This window comes from Rhinolophus hipposideros, assembly GCF_964194185.1.
Source record: "Rhinolophus hipposideros genome assembly, chromosome: 3".
Classification (NCBI taxonomy): Eukaryota; Metazoa; Chordata; class Mammalia; order Chiroptera; family Rhinolophidae; genus Rhinolophus; species Rhinolophus hipposideros.
Window position 1 is genome coordinate 67,645,767 of NC_138049.1, and position 14,016 is coordinate 67,659,782.

The 14,016-nt window shown below is 38.6% G+C and overlaps 1 protein-coding gene across 2 annotated transcripts in view; it reads left to right on the forward strand.

Moving 5' to 3' along the window:
• Positions 1 to 531: 531 nt before the first annotated feature.
• Positions 532 to 14,016, forward strand: part of IBTK (inhibitor of Bruton tyrosine kinase) — an 87,569-nt gene continuing 74,084 nt past the window's right edge. For both annotated transcript variants that reach the window (XM_081044761.1, XM_081044762.1), the window contains exons 1-2: positions 532 to 1,177; positions 9,116 to 9,818. In XM_081044761.1, coding sequence (XP_080900887.1) covers positions 9,498 to 9,818 — 321 coding nt within the window. In that variant the 5' untranslated portion in view covers positions 532 to 1,177; positions 9,116 to 9,497. The remainder of the gene's footprint in view (positions 1,178 to 9,115; positions 9,819 to 14,016) is intronic.

Consider the following 14,016-nt stretch of genomic DNA (forward strand, 5'->3'; position numbering starts at 1 on the left):
CTTTTCACTAACCAGCCATATGGCTTTGAGCTTCCTTGTGCTACAAAAAAAGGTGAGTAAAGCTGAACAGGACGTCCTTAAGACATCCAGTCCAACTCCTTTGTCTTGAGGAGACTAAGTGGTTTGTATTATTGACAGCGTGGCAGGGCTGTGCAGCCAACTCCTAACTCCTAGTGTTGTTTGAGTCACACTGCCCCTCCTTGAACAAACATTTAGTGAGTGCCTTACTGTATGAGGCATTCCGCAGCAGTATGCTTCCCGTTCGGTACCCTAGTGTCAGTTAGTGGCTACTTTTCGTTCCTATTTATTTATTTTTCACTTGACCACTTTTCAAACGCTCCATGGAGTGCAGAGTTAAAGGGGAAAAGCGTAGTGCAAGCGCGGCATCGGGCACTGAATGGCGTGACCCGCGCCAGCAGCTGGTCCCACAGTCGACCCCAAGAAGGCAGTAATGCCTTCTGACTAAGAGCGTGACTCTCAGCCAATCTAGGTGTATAAGCGGGCCAGGGCGGGGCGAGGCTGCGTCTCCTAGAGACAACGCCTGTGGCTTTCCCGTGACCGCACGGGTAGGGCGACTGGAGGCAACGCTTCTGTGCAAGATCCCTACGCCTTTGGCTCCCGCGGTGCTGACCGGCTTCCCGAGGCATTCGGCCAGGTCTTCCCGGGCTCTGTCTCTCCACCCGAGTTTCTCCTATATTCCGAGTCTCCAGCTGCTGGAAGAGCTATGTTAATACCTGGGCGATAGTCGACCCCGAAAAGGGCATTTCCACCACCGCTGCTGGCTTAGCGTCCTCGGCTCGCACCCAACACCCCAAGGCCGGCAGGGTCACTCTCCCTTTAGGGATACCGGGAAGGGCAACAGCTTAGGTGCTGCCACGCGAGGCCTTCTAGACAGGCAGCAGCCAATCACCATGAGTCATACACGCGCCGCAGCCAATCAACGATCTTCTTATTCCTGGGTACCGCCCGCGCCGGCCCTTTTTCCCTGCTCTTTTTTTTCCGCCGTGACTGTAATCGCGGCTGTAGCTGCAGCCGCCTCCGGAGCTCGGCGGGGTCTGGGGATCAGCCTCCCACTGGCGCGGTTCGGTTCCTCCTGTTGCCTTCACTGAGGATGAGTTCCCGCGCGGCCGTGTGTCCCCTCCGAGGAGACCGCCGGCGCACTTTCATCTAGCGACTGGTGAGGGAGGGCTCGGCGCGGCCGGACCGTGCGGAGCGGGCCGAGGCGACGGTGTGCCTGCAGCCCGGGGCGGGGGGTGGATGGGACAGTGTTCGCTTTCCAGAGGGTGCGGGTGACGGCGGACTCCGGTGGCGCGGGTGGGGCGCGTGGAGGGAACCCAGCTGCGCCGGGGCTGCCGGGCTTGGCGCGAGGCGTCGCGGGGCGGTTGGCGTGTCCCGGGTCCTCGCAGCCGCCTTCACGCCGCATCCCTCAGCTAAGGCACGGTCCGGTCTGTTCGCGCCGCGAGCTACGTTGCGGACCTGCCCGATGCGCCCTCCGACGCGGTCACTTTGCTAGTTTTCAGACAGTTGTCCCGAGTCCCTTTCCTTCCAGCCTGGAATTTGAAGGCGTGCCTCCAGGTGTCATCCCCTTCGTAGGGTCACAGGTTTAGTCCACTCTGGGGTTCCTGTGAAATTTAGTATGAATTGATTGTGTGAAAAGGAACCGTTTTGGGTTTTTTTGGTTTTTTTTTGGTGGGGGGGGGGTATGGAGGACACAGGATAGAGGCCTTTTGTTCTTGTATCATGTTGTCAGGTTCTAGAAAAGTTTTACTTCGGCAGGGAAATGCATAACCCTGGACGTCCCTGACTCCTGTTTGCCGACGTAGCTCACAAAACGTCGTGTGTGAACCACACAGGATATTTTTCTGGAAGCAGATTGACGTAGCACCCTTTTATCCCCCCCCATGCCTCGAAGTAGGGTATTTGAAAAATCGAAATTTGTCATAAAGCTGAAAGAATGTGACTTTTATGAGTTGTAGTGCTTCTCTGCCCGTGGTGTGTAAATTCACATCCTTGCGTAGCCCCTTCTTGATATTTTCACTTCTTTTTTTTATTTTGAATTCCCTGATTTTTATTGGTTTTTTAGAAACTGATATAAAGGTAGATGAGGGCAGAAAGAACTGTTTTTCTAAAAATAATTCTATTACAGATATTTGCAGAAACTGTAGTCAAACGGTTTACTTCAATAAATTTTAAAAAACGAATCTTTCATCATTTAAAAATTTCTTTAAAAACTTGTATTGAGGGATTTCAGTATGCTAAATTCTACGTAAGGAACTTGATTGCATTTTTAATCTTCATTGTGCTTTGAGACCATAAAGTTCAACAGACCACAAATGAATGCAATTATTATATAACGGGAGCTCCGAGTTACTTGGTTAATTATTATACATTATATCAAAGTTAGTGTATTTTCCTTAATGTGGCAGTAATTCATTGCCACATCTAGAGATGTGCTTGCACCCTAAAATTTTGGGAGTTTCCTTTTTTGAAACTGTGTTTTGCACTGATAGAGTACTGAAATAGTTATCTCTTGTACCCAGAGGATATTTGAGAAAACATTAGAATGACAGTATTGATAAAGCTAAATTATTAATTTCCTAACATAGTAAGGGCTTGTGTTTTAAAATTAGGTGAATTATTTTCTGGTCATACAGAAAGAATTAAAAAAAAATTAAATTCTTTCCTTATAAGACACTATAATTTGTATCTTTGTAACAGTTAATATAGATGCAAGTTGATAGAGCAGATAATTTGGTTTTAGGGAGCTCTTTAAAAAAATAAACCTACTTAGTGAATACATATTATATATTTTTGAGAAATATGAAGTATGGCATTCTCCTTCCCTTTCTTAAGGAGCTTAAAATCTTTATGCATAGGAAAAGTGTACTATAAAGCAGGTTATTATCATCATTTTGCAGATGTAGAAATTGAGGATTAGGGAGATTAAGTTACTAGGCCACAGGTTTAGATGGTAGGAACCCAATTCTGTGACTACAAATAAAAGTAATTTTTTCTACTACTCTCTTCTACTTTTCACTGAAGGTTTCCTAACTGCATTTTAGGGAGTATTTTGGGTAATATAGGTAGAATCTAGAGTAATCTTTACATAAGGCTACTTAAATTTTACACCAGTTTATTTCTTCTTTGTAAAATGAAGCTAATCATATCTACATGGGCATTAATGAAGCTGAAAAGAGAATTAAATTAGTTGAATTATGTAAAGCACAATGCTTATTCATATGGAAGATGGTAGATGCTATTATATGTTTGTAAGCCATGGGCAATTGGCTTTCTGCGATGAAAAATGTCCAGTATGTATCAGATGTTTTGCCTTGTAAAGGTTTGGGTGAAAATCATTCCAAACAGAAAGGACCTACAAATAGGTACACCGTTTTCTGACCTGTATACCCATATATCTCTTTCTTTTCTTTTTCTTTCTTTCTTTCTTTCTTTCTTTCTTTCTTTCTTTCTTTCTTTCTTTCTTTCTTTCTTTCTTTCTTTCTTTCTTTCTTTCTTTCTTTCTTTCTCTTTCTTTCTCTCTCTCTCTCTCTCTCTCTCTCTCTCTCTTTCTTTTCCTTCCTTCCTTCCTTCCTTCCTTCCTTCCTTCCTTCCTTCCTTCCTTCCTTTCTTTTTTTTTTTTTAATTGGGAATAGTGTGTTTTTCCAGGACCCATCAGCTTCATGTCAAGTTGTTTTCAATCTAGTTGTGAGGGGCGCGGTTCAGCTCCAAGTCAATCTAGTTATGGAAGGTGCAGCTCTCTGCCCCATGTTGGACTTGAACTGGCTACCTTGGTCTTACGTGCACTGTGCTCTAACCACTGAGCCAACTGGCCGGCTACCCACTGGCGGCTCAGCTCCAAGCTCAAGCTGTTGTTTTCAATCTAGTTGTGGAGGGCGCAGCTCACTGGCCCATGTGGGAATCGAACCGTGGCGTTGGTGTTATGAGCACTGTGCTCTAACCACTGAGCAAAACAGCTGCCCCCCTTTCCTCCTTTTTTTGATTAACATTTGTTAGGAATGAATTGCCTTATTTTTTTCAGAACAACTCAGGAGATAAATAGTTGTTATCCCTTTACAAGTGAGATCATTGAAGCTTAGAAAGTTACAGTATACCTCGGTTTTCGAACGCCTCTGTTCACGAACATTTTGGTTTACGAACGCTGTAAACTCAGAAGTAAGTGTGTCATTTTTCAAACATGCCTTGGAAGTCGAACATGTCACGTGGCTTCCGCCGAGTGCAAGATCCTGAGGCTTAGCTGTCCGCTGTTTTCAAACTTTTCATGACTCGAATAGTCTTCGGAACGGATTATGTTTGAAAACCGAGGTACCACTGTATAACGTGCCCAGGGTTGTTTAGCTGGGTAGTTAGTGGTGTACGTGGACTACTAGCTCTGAATTCAGAATGAACTTTATACGCTACATGGTCATCGTCTGCCATCGTCTTCCTGAGATAATGCTACTATTCTTAGTACATGAAATACAGGCATATCTTATTTTATTGCACTTCACAGATGTAGTGTCTTTTTTATAAATTGAAGGCGTGAGCTCTCACTCGCAAAAAGATTAGGACTTGCTTTTGTGGTGGTCTGGCACCGAACCTGCAATCTCCAAGGTGTGTCTGCATAGATATTGGTTCATTTTGGTTGGATATGTCGGAGAGTAACATGATCAGATTTGTGTTTTTGGAAAATAACACTCAGCCAAGGATAAAAGTAGGATTGTGAGCCATTGTTGAGGTCTCAACCTCCACTGGCGAACTCCTTTGTGGTGGACCAGCCTTCAAGGTTGAACAATTGCCTGTAGCTAGCTACACCCCTCCAACTCAGTTTTCCATCAACACGACATATTCATCACATATAAAACAGAAATTTTCAACTTTAATTTTTATTTGTTCCTTTGTTAAGTTTGTTTTGTTTTTCTGATTTCCAAAGTATTCACCCCATATTCTTATTGGTTGCCTTACCTGTAATCAAACCAGAAACCTGGGAGTTATCACCACCCCTTGTCAATTCAAGATCCTAAATGTATCTCTGAAATGCACACTTTCTTTATCCCTAAAAAAGGCACATGATGCTGTTCATAATGTAGCTCATCCTTGTGTGTGTATTAGGCCTTACTCATTTCTGTCTTCTGAATTACTTGGAATTTTCAGAATAGACCAAGATAATTCTAGTGTTTTCATATTTACTGTTTCCTCAGCCTCAAATGCTTACTCACCCTGAATTTATCAGGCAAACATGTACTCACCTTAAGTCTTACTATATACATCTCCTGAGGGAAATTTTCCTTAGATTCGTCTTATTCGTTCCCCATTCCTGTGTGTCACTTGTTTTATCTTGACCATTGGTTTATAGTCATATTTTTATTACTTGCTTAAAAAAAGTGAGTCTCTTTTGCAAAACTGCTACCCTTTGATGGTAGAGACCATGTAATAGATAATAAATTTTTTTCAATCAGTTCATTTGTTAAATGAGCTATACTTTCACTTAAATATTTATCTGTGAACATGTACTTATTATTCTATGTAAAATATTAAAGCCCTATTTATTTTAGTATTCCTAGTACCTTGTGACCAGCTGTGGATGCTCTGGAGAAGCAGTGTGGTGTTGTAGCGATCGCTTGGACTTGACCATTAAACAGATCTGTATTTGAATTCTAACTCTTACTGGTGGTATGATTTGGGTGGCTTAATCTCTGCGGAGTGAAATATCCACTATGTATTAGATGCTTAATAAATGTTGATTTCGTTTGTTTTCTTTGCCTTCAATATGCATTTGTTGAATGCATAAATAAGATTTACACTAAGCCTTGGAAATACAGGTCTGGAATTTAGGACAGACATGAGGGCAGGAGACAGATTTGGGGATTTTAAGCATGTAGGTTAAAATTAACACGAGAGATTGAAATCATACAGGGAGGATATGAGGTAGAGAGTAAAAGAAGACTGAAGATGGAACATTGAGAGAAGCCTAGAATTGGCAGGTCAGGGGAAGATCAGAAGTGAGGAGCGAGATCCCATGCTTTCACCATCCCTTTCTAAAAGACTCCTTAGGAAAATGAGGTGTTGATGACTCAAAAATGTGGAAGTCAAATAAGATAAGACATGAAAGTATCCATAAGTATTTGGCAATTTGGAGGTCATGGGTAGTTTCATGGGAAAGTACGCATGGAAAGCAGGTGGTGGAGAAACTGAAGTTCAAACATGAACTTTGGGATTAAAATGTGCTACCTTTTCATTATTGAAGAAATAATAGTAATAAAAAACTAATGTTTTTTGAATGCATATTTGGTGCTAGGTACCATGCGAAGCAGTTTTATTTATCATTACAGTAACTCTGTGAGGTTAGTGGTATTGTCTCCATTTTCTGATGAGGAAATGAGTGAGGGCTTGGAGAGTTTACGTAATTTTCACAGTTACGTAATTGGTAGCAGCCAGCATTGCTATATTTGAATACAAATATGTAGGGCTCTCATGAATGATAGCTCTTAGTCACGTCCATATTAATGTTTGTAGTATTCTCTATGTGCTTCTCTCTATATATGTATTTTATTATGGTATCACTTTTATATTTAATATTCCTTTTATTTTCCCTTTCAATGTTTAAATTATGTAGTAACAAATTAGGGAGATCTTGCTTGTTGTATCTTAATTCTTTCATATAGGGTTTGAGTGATTCACAAAGAAGTAGTTCCTTTCAGGTATTGTGAAGACTCTGAAAATATAGCGATGGCAAAATTTTAGAGCCTCAACAGAATGAAATTAACTATATTTCAATTTTGCCATGTATCATGTTCCAGTTTTAACAGTTTAAACTACTTGAGGCTTTGGTACATTTTTCTTTATGTCATCTAACTACCACACTCTTTGTTTGTGGTTCAAATCAATGCTCAAAATAAATTAAAATTTAAAAAAATATTTTGGGGAATATAAGTACAATAGTTTGATACCTTGGAGAAGAGAATTTACATAGAAATTCTGCTAAAAAGCTTTGAAAATCTAGGCATTACAAATTAATTGACTACTCATTTAAAATCCAGAGAACAAAAATACTGAAAGGAGAAGATAAATAATTAGGAGATGATAAATAAAGAAATGATGAGAAATGCTCAGTGTAAAGGAGTCCACTCTAGATATATAAAATTTCCAAAGCACTGGTGGTTAGTGTTCTAACAGGTTGTGAAGAAACTGAAGCATAGTAGTTTATCAAATAGTTGACAAATGATATTCATTTCTCTAGGTCTGAATGGAACAAAGCAGATAGAGTAGCATATTGGAAAAAAGGAAGGTAGTGGCTCATGTATGATGGTTGAGTTTTCTATACTTTCCAATGGCCTTTCTAATCAATATACCGGGGGTTCCAAAAATATGTATACACATCACTTGTATTCATCTTTTTTATTGGTATATATTGAGTATTACAATTTTAATACAGTTTTTTCCTTAAAATGTGTATACATTTTTTTGGCACCCTCTGTATTAGCATTTATTTATATTTTTTTACACATTTATTTTTGAATAGGTATACATGCACATGGTAAAACATTAAAAAGGGGTTCACAGTAAAAAGTAAGTCTGCCGTCCATTTCTGTCTCCAACCATTGGTGCCCTTCCCTGGAGCAACCACTATTCACCGTTTTTGGTGTATTTTTCTAGACCTCTTTCATGCATATTCAGCATAAACATGTACATACATATACATTTTTCTCACAAATAATATTAGAAATGCATTCCATTTGAAAAGACATTTTACAATATCTTGCAGATTATTTTATATCAAATTATATAGCTGATTCATTCTTTCTGATAGATAAATTATATTCTGTTGCATGAGCATAACATAATTCTTTTAACTGTTTAGTTTTTACCATGTTTTATTATTTCAAACAATGATGGAGTGAATGTTCTTGTACTTAGGCCATTTCATACATGGATATATTTTTACAGAATAAATTTCTAGGAGTAAAATTGTTTGGGACAGAAGGAAAGTGTATTTTACATTTTGATAAATATTATTAAATTACTCTACATAGAAGTGATACTAATTTATACTTTCATCAGCAATTGTGTAGAGTTCTTGTTTCCTCACAACTATAGCAATACATAGCAATACCAACTTTTTTAATCTTTACCATTCTGATAGCTACAAAATGGCATCTCATGGTTTTAATTTGCATTTCTTTTGTGCGAGGTGAGCCTCTTTTTAAAAATGCACTTAAGGTTTGTTTTGTTTTTGAAAAATGTAATAGTCTTTGACTTTTATGCTGTTGGTCTCATAATGATTTGTAGAGACTATATAAAGAAAGATTTTTGCTGTTTTTGTCTTTAAAAGTTTTTGGTGTAGGTTTTAAACTGATTGAATTTTTGGTTTATAACTTAGACTATGACTCTTTTGTTTATAACTTAGATTTCAGATCATACTTACACAGTCCTTTTGTGCTTTGAGATTATGTAAACGAGTCTCCTGTGTTTTCATCTAGAGCTTTTGTGATGTCATTTTTTATGTTTGTCTTTGAGCCATCTAGAGTTTATATTGGTTTAAGGTATAAGCCAAGTATTTAAAGTTATTTTTATCTGTATAGCTCTCCAGTTGTTTTGATACATGTTCTTTAATTATCATTTCCTATATTGAAGGACCTTCTGCGCAGAGAGAATGTTAGTTAGCATGGTACCTGGGACTTAGTAAAAATTAAATCATGAGAGTGTTGGTTATTGTGGGTGGGTGGTAGTGGTGGTACAGATTTAAGGGGTAAAGGTTTGTGACGAGGTTCCAATAAAGATGATGGATTTAAGTGTGTGTGTAACTTGTAGGGACATAGCCAGTAGAGTGTAAATATACAGGCAAGAAAGAATGAAAGTTCTGGAAGGAAAGAGGTGGACTCCAGAGTACAGACACAGAGGTTAACCTTAAATATGAGACTGGAAAAAAAGGTCAGAATGACTGCTGTAGATATAGAACACTATAAATGTGAAGGTGAAAGTTGATAGACTCTTTTTTTTAAAAAAAAATAGGAATTAGGGGTATTTAAATATTGAGGTAGTTGCACAGTAAAGTACTTGAGGATAGTGAGATAAATTTTGTATTTTTACTTAAACTTCCTTTCCCCTTCTCTTATAGGTCACCCTTGCAATTATGGATATTTAAGAGGATCAGACAGTGTGGAGGGGGAGGTCCCCTCCTCACTCCCCCTTGGTGCTTGACTCCAGGAATAATTTATAAACTGTGCACAGTTGTGTGTTTTTTTTAAATAAAGAACTTGTATTTGATATAAACTTTATAGAGCTATTTATAATTTTTTTGATTGAAGTGCCAAAATAAATTATACAAAGATTTATAGTTTTATACTTTTGCTGTGAGGATTTAAGTTATAATCCTAAACAGGCCATTTATTCTCTATAAATCTTTCTGAAAGCACCTTTGTATCTTGGCTTTTTCATTTTTTAAAATTAGTCTTGTATGACTATTCTGAAGAAGTAAGCAGTATAAAAAAAAAATTAGGATGAATTCCTCCATCCCTGACTGCACATCCAAGTGTCGATCCCTGCAGCATGCTTTGGATATCCTTTCTGTGGTGACCAAGGGGAGTGAAAACCAGATTAAGGCCTTTCTCTCCAGTCATTGTTACAATGCTGTAACTATCAAGGATGCCTTTGGCAGAAATGCCCTCCACCTCGTTTCCTCCTGTGGGAAGAAAGGAGTGTTAGAATGGCTTATTGAGAAAGGAGTGGATCCATTGGTGAAAGACACGGAGTCAGGATGGACAGCTTTGCACAGAAGCATATTTTATGGACATATTGATTGTGTTTGGTCTCTATTGAAGGTAAGTGTCATTTGTTTATTTAAAACTGTTGGGTCTGGCATACATTTTTCTTAATCTTTTTCATGTGTGCAACATACTTTCCAAAAAAATTTTGAGGTTTTATTAATTGTTACTTTTATTGCTGTAATTCATCTTTAGAATTAAAATCCCATATATTTTCTTTTATTTAAAGTTCTTATGATGTAAAATTTTAAACATATACCAAAGTGTACAAGATACAACGAACTGTTGGCCAATTTTGTGTTATGTATGTCCCATTGATTTTCTCCATCCCGTATTATTTTGAAGTAAACCTCAGACATTTTATCGTTTAATCAGTACTGTATATCCCTTAGTATTTTTAAGAAATATGGTTCACTTTGAATAACCATTTTAGCTACTTTAAAAGGACATTAGTTATTGAAGTACGTGTACATCACTTAGAGACCAAGTTTTTGAATGGTATGTTATTTCTTGTTGGGCTAGGATAAAGTGTTTATACTCTTTCAAAAAATTAATAATTAGAATCAGCTTAATTTATTTGTAATTACCCATCAGGTATATGAAATCCAGATTTCTTGTAGCTAAATAATGAAGTGTTTTGAGATATACCCAATGTCATTTTACTATTGAATGCAAATTAAATATTCACTATCAGAAGTCATGAGTTTTAAATTGAAAGATTTTTGGGTTTTTTTGTATTGGTATTTTGTCCTGTTTGTGGAGGATCCAAAGAAAAACAAAGCAGTTCCTGTCCCTAAGGAATGTGTGGTCACATTAGGGAGCTCATCTTTGGTGTCTTCATTTATTTTTGACTTTTAAGAAAGTCTTTACATAGTGGTCTTTATGTAGTAACATTTGCTTATCAAAATAATTTTCAGTATATACCATATTTCACTGAGAATAAGACTAGATCTTATATGTGTAATTTTTGCTCCAAAAGACACATTAGGGCTAATTTTCAGGGGATGTCTTATTTTTTCCATGTATAACAATCGGCATTTATTCATGTATGACAATGTACATTTATTCATTTATTCATGTATAAAAATCTACATTTATTCAGATACAGTCATGTCATCTTCTTTTGGAACATCGTCATAACTTTCCAAACCCCGAATTCCACCTTGAATTTCTTGCGACTCCATTTCCTGTAGAACCATTGGCCCCAATCCCTCATGTCCAGCAATGGAGCTCTCCTTAAATGAGCGCTTCTTGTCCATGCAGCCTGCTCGTAGTGCATTGGCAACACAGCTGTCAGTGATTTTATCCCAGGAATTCTTCACCCAAGTCACGACCTCTTGCAGGCTAGGCTTCACAAAGTTTCCATGCTGATTTCTGTCTATTCTATTTTCAACGTAGTCATCGATTTCCATGCTCAAATGGTCCTTGAATGGCTTGTTTATTACAATATAAAGAGTCTGAAGATAGGCAGTCATTCCTGTGAGAATCATTATTTGATCTATTCTTCTCTCTGTAAGAAAGTTCTTCATGTCTTTAACGCAGTGAGTTTTGGCTGAATCCCAGACCAGCAGACCTCTTTGGCCACCTTGCAAAACAAGTGGCAGCATTAAATCAACCCACTTCCTTATAACTTGGTTGCACCAGGCTTTTTCATTTTCAAGAACATACATGCCTGAAACACCTTCAACTTTATCTTTCTTGCCCTTAGTGATGATTAGAGGTGGGGTTTTCTTTCCATCCAGACAAATTGCCAAAAATACAGGTAACACATGCACTTTCTTAACTAGTGGAGGGAATGTAGTAGATTGACGAGGCACCCCTCTGATCAATTGTCGTTTGAGATCCTTGGCCCATAAACACTGCAGTTTCATCCATAGCAATCATGTTGGAGAGTTGGCATTTAGAAAAGTCGATGCCATCAACAAAAGACTTGAATGCAAGTGCACGTTTAATAACTTCAGTATCTTCCAGCTTGAACAGTGTGGTCGATCTTCTTCTTTTTTTTTTTTTTTTTTTTTTTAAGATTTTTATTGGGGAAAGGGAACAGGACTTTATAGGGGAACAGTGTGTACTTCCAGGACTTTTTTCCAAGTCAAGTTGTTGTCCTGTCAATCTTAGTTGTGGAGGGTGCCGTTTAACTTCAAGTTGTTGTCCTTTCAGTCTTAGCTGTGGAGGGTGCAGCTCAGCTCCAGGTCTAGTCGCCGTTGCCAGTTGCAGGGGGCGCAGCCCACCATCCTTTGCAGGAGTCGAACCGGCAACTTTCTGATTGAGAGGACGCACTCCAACCTACTGAGCCATCCGGGAGCTCAGCGGCAGCTCAGCTCAAGGTGCCGTGTTCAATCTTAGTTGCAGGGGGCGCTGCCCACCATCCCTTGCGGGACTCGAGGAATTGAACTGGCAACCTTGTGGTTGAGAGCCCACTGGCCCGTGTTGGAATCGAACCGGGAGCCTTTGGAGTTAGCATGGAGCTCCAGCCGCCTGAGCCACTGGGCTTTCAACAGTGTTGTCGATCTCTTTAGAGACAGTTCATATCGCTGAAGGAAGCCATCCAGCCAGTGTTGTGATGCTTTGAATTCTTCTGGGGATATTTCTAACTGTGGTGCCATAGCAACAGCAAATGCTTGAATATCAGCCCTGCTTACAACCAAAGCCTTTGCTCTCCTGTCAGCGATCCATTCACAGATGACGTCTTGCAGCTCTGGACGTCTTTCAGCTCTGCCGACCTGATTCACACACTTGCACTTCTTAGCATTCCCCTCGTCCACCTGTTGACTGAAGTTATCATATTCTGCTCGCCATATTCGGATTATTCGGAGATCCATTCTCTTTTCTTTGCAGAAAGCCATAAGATTCTTGCCCTGGGAGTCCTCCACGATTCCTTTCTTGTATTCGACAGAATAGTTCTTTCTTTTTGCACTCGTCTTGTCTGGGGGTCAAAACATTATTTCCCTTAAATCTACCATTAAATCAAGTGTTAAGTGAAGACTTACGAGACAGGAGTGGCAACAAAAATGATGACAGTTAAGAATGATGATCCATACAAAAGCGACGAAAAATAGCAGTCACCCAAATTCAGAAAACATTTCTTGATTTCACACGAGTGCATTAAGTACGTCCGTTACAACGCACAACGTATTGAAATATGAAGATCATATTAAACACAACCACGTTTGTTTGTTACCAAGTGCTCACATTATGCGTGCATTGTGTTTGTACTCTGGTCATTCGGCAATAAGTCTTGAGTTCATCTGTTTACATAAGGGTTTAACTCTCATCCAGAGGTGCCCGCGTGGGTATTTACAAATACTTAATTATAATTTATGTTATTTATTTTAAGTATTAATATTAATATTTATTTGTATTTAATTATATATTAATATTAGTTTATAATTCCATACGTCCTGTGTTGCAATGGATGTGCTGAAGGCGTTTGGCTGACAGTCTTAACTGGGACTTATTTTTGGGGTAGGGCTTATATTACGATCAACCTGAAAAATCATGCTAGGGCTTATTTTCCAGTTAGGTCTTATTTTTGGGGGAAATACAGTATTAATAGTAAAATATCCTTTTGGAGCTGAACTCTGTAGCTCTACCACTTCCTGAGTCATCCTGGACAAGTTACTAAATCTTGAACCTTGGGTTCATTGATGATAAAAAGAGAATAATAATAGTACCTTTCTAATTTTTTTGCCCCAGTGAGTTTCAGTAAAGAACAAGCCTTTCTTGTGTTTAATTACTGTTAATTCCTTTTATATCTAAAAGTTTTGAGTATCAGTTTAACTCCCTTATTATAATCTCTGTTATAGGGAAGGCTAGGTTAGTAAGAGTGGAAGCCTCTATCAGCTCTACTCTTAACCCTTTACCACTTCTAGAACCTTGGTTTTTTTCCAGTTTCTGCTGGAAAATTAGATGACTGCCAGTGCTGTCAAGCTTGAGAGTGTTCTTGGATTTTCTGTTACCGTGTTTCCCTGAAAATAAGACCTAGTTTTATGATGCATTAATGATGCATCAGCTTTAATGCATCTTTTGGAGTAAAAATTAATATAAGACCTGGTATTATATTATATTAGGCCCAGTCTTTTATTATATAAGACCCGATATTACATTATGTCATATATCATATCATATTATGTTATTATATTATATTAGACCCAGTCTTATGTTATAGTAAAATGAGAACGGGTCTTATATTAATTTTTCCGCCAAAAGTCGCATTAGAGCTGATAGTCTGGCTAGATCTTATTTTGGGGGAAAC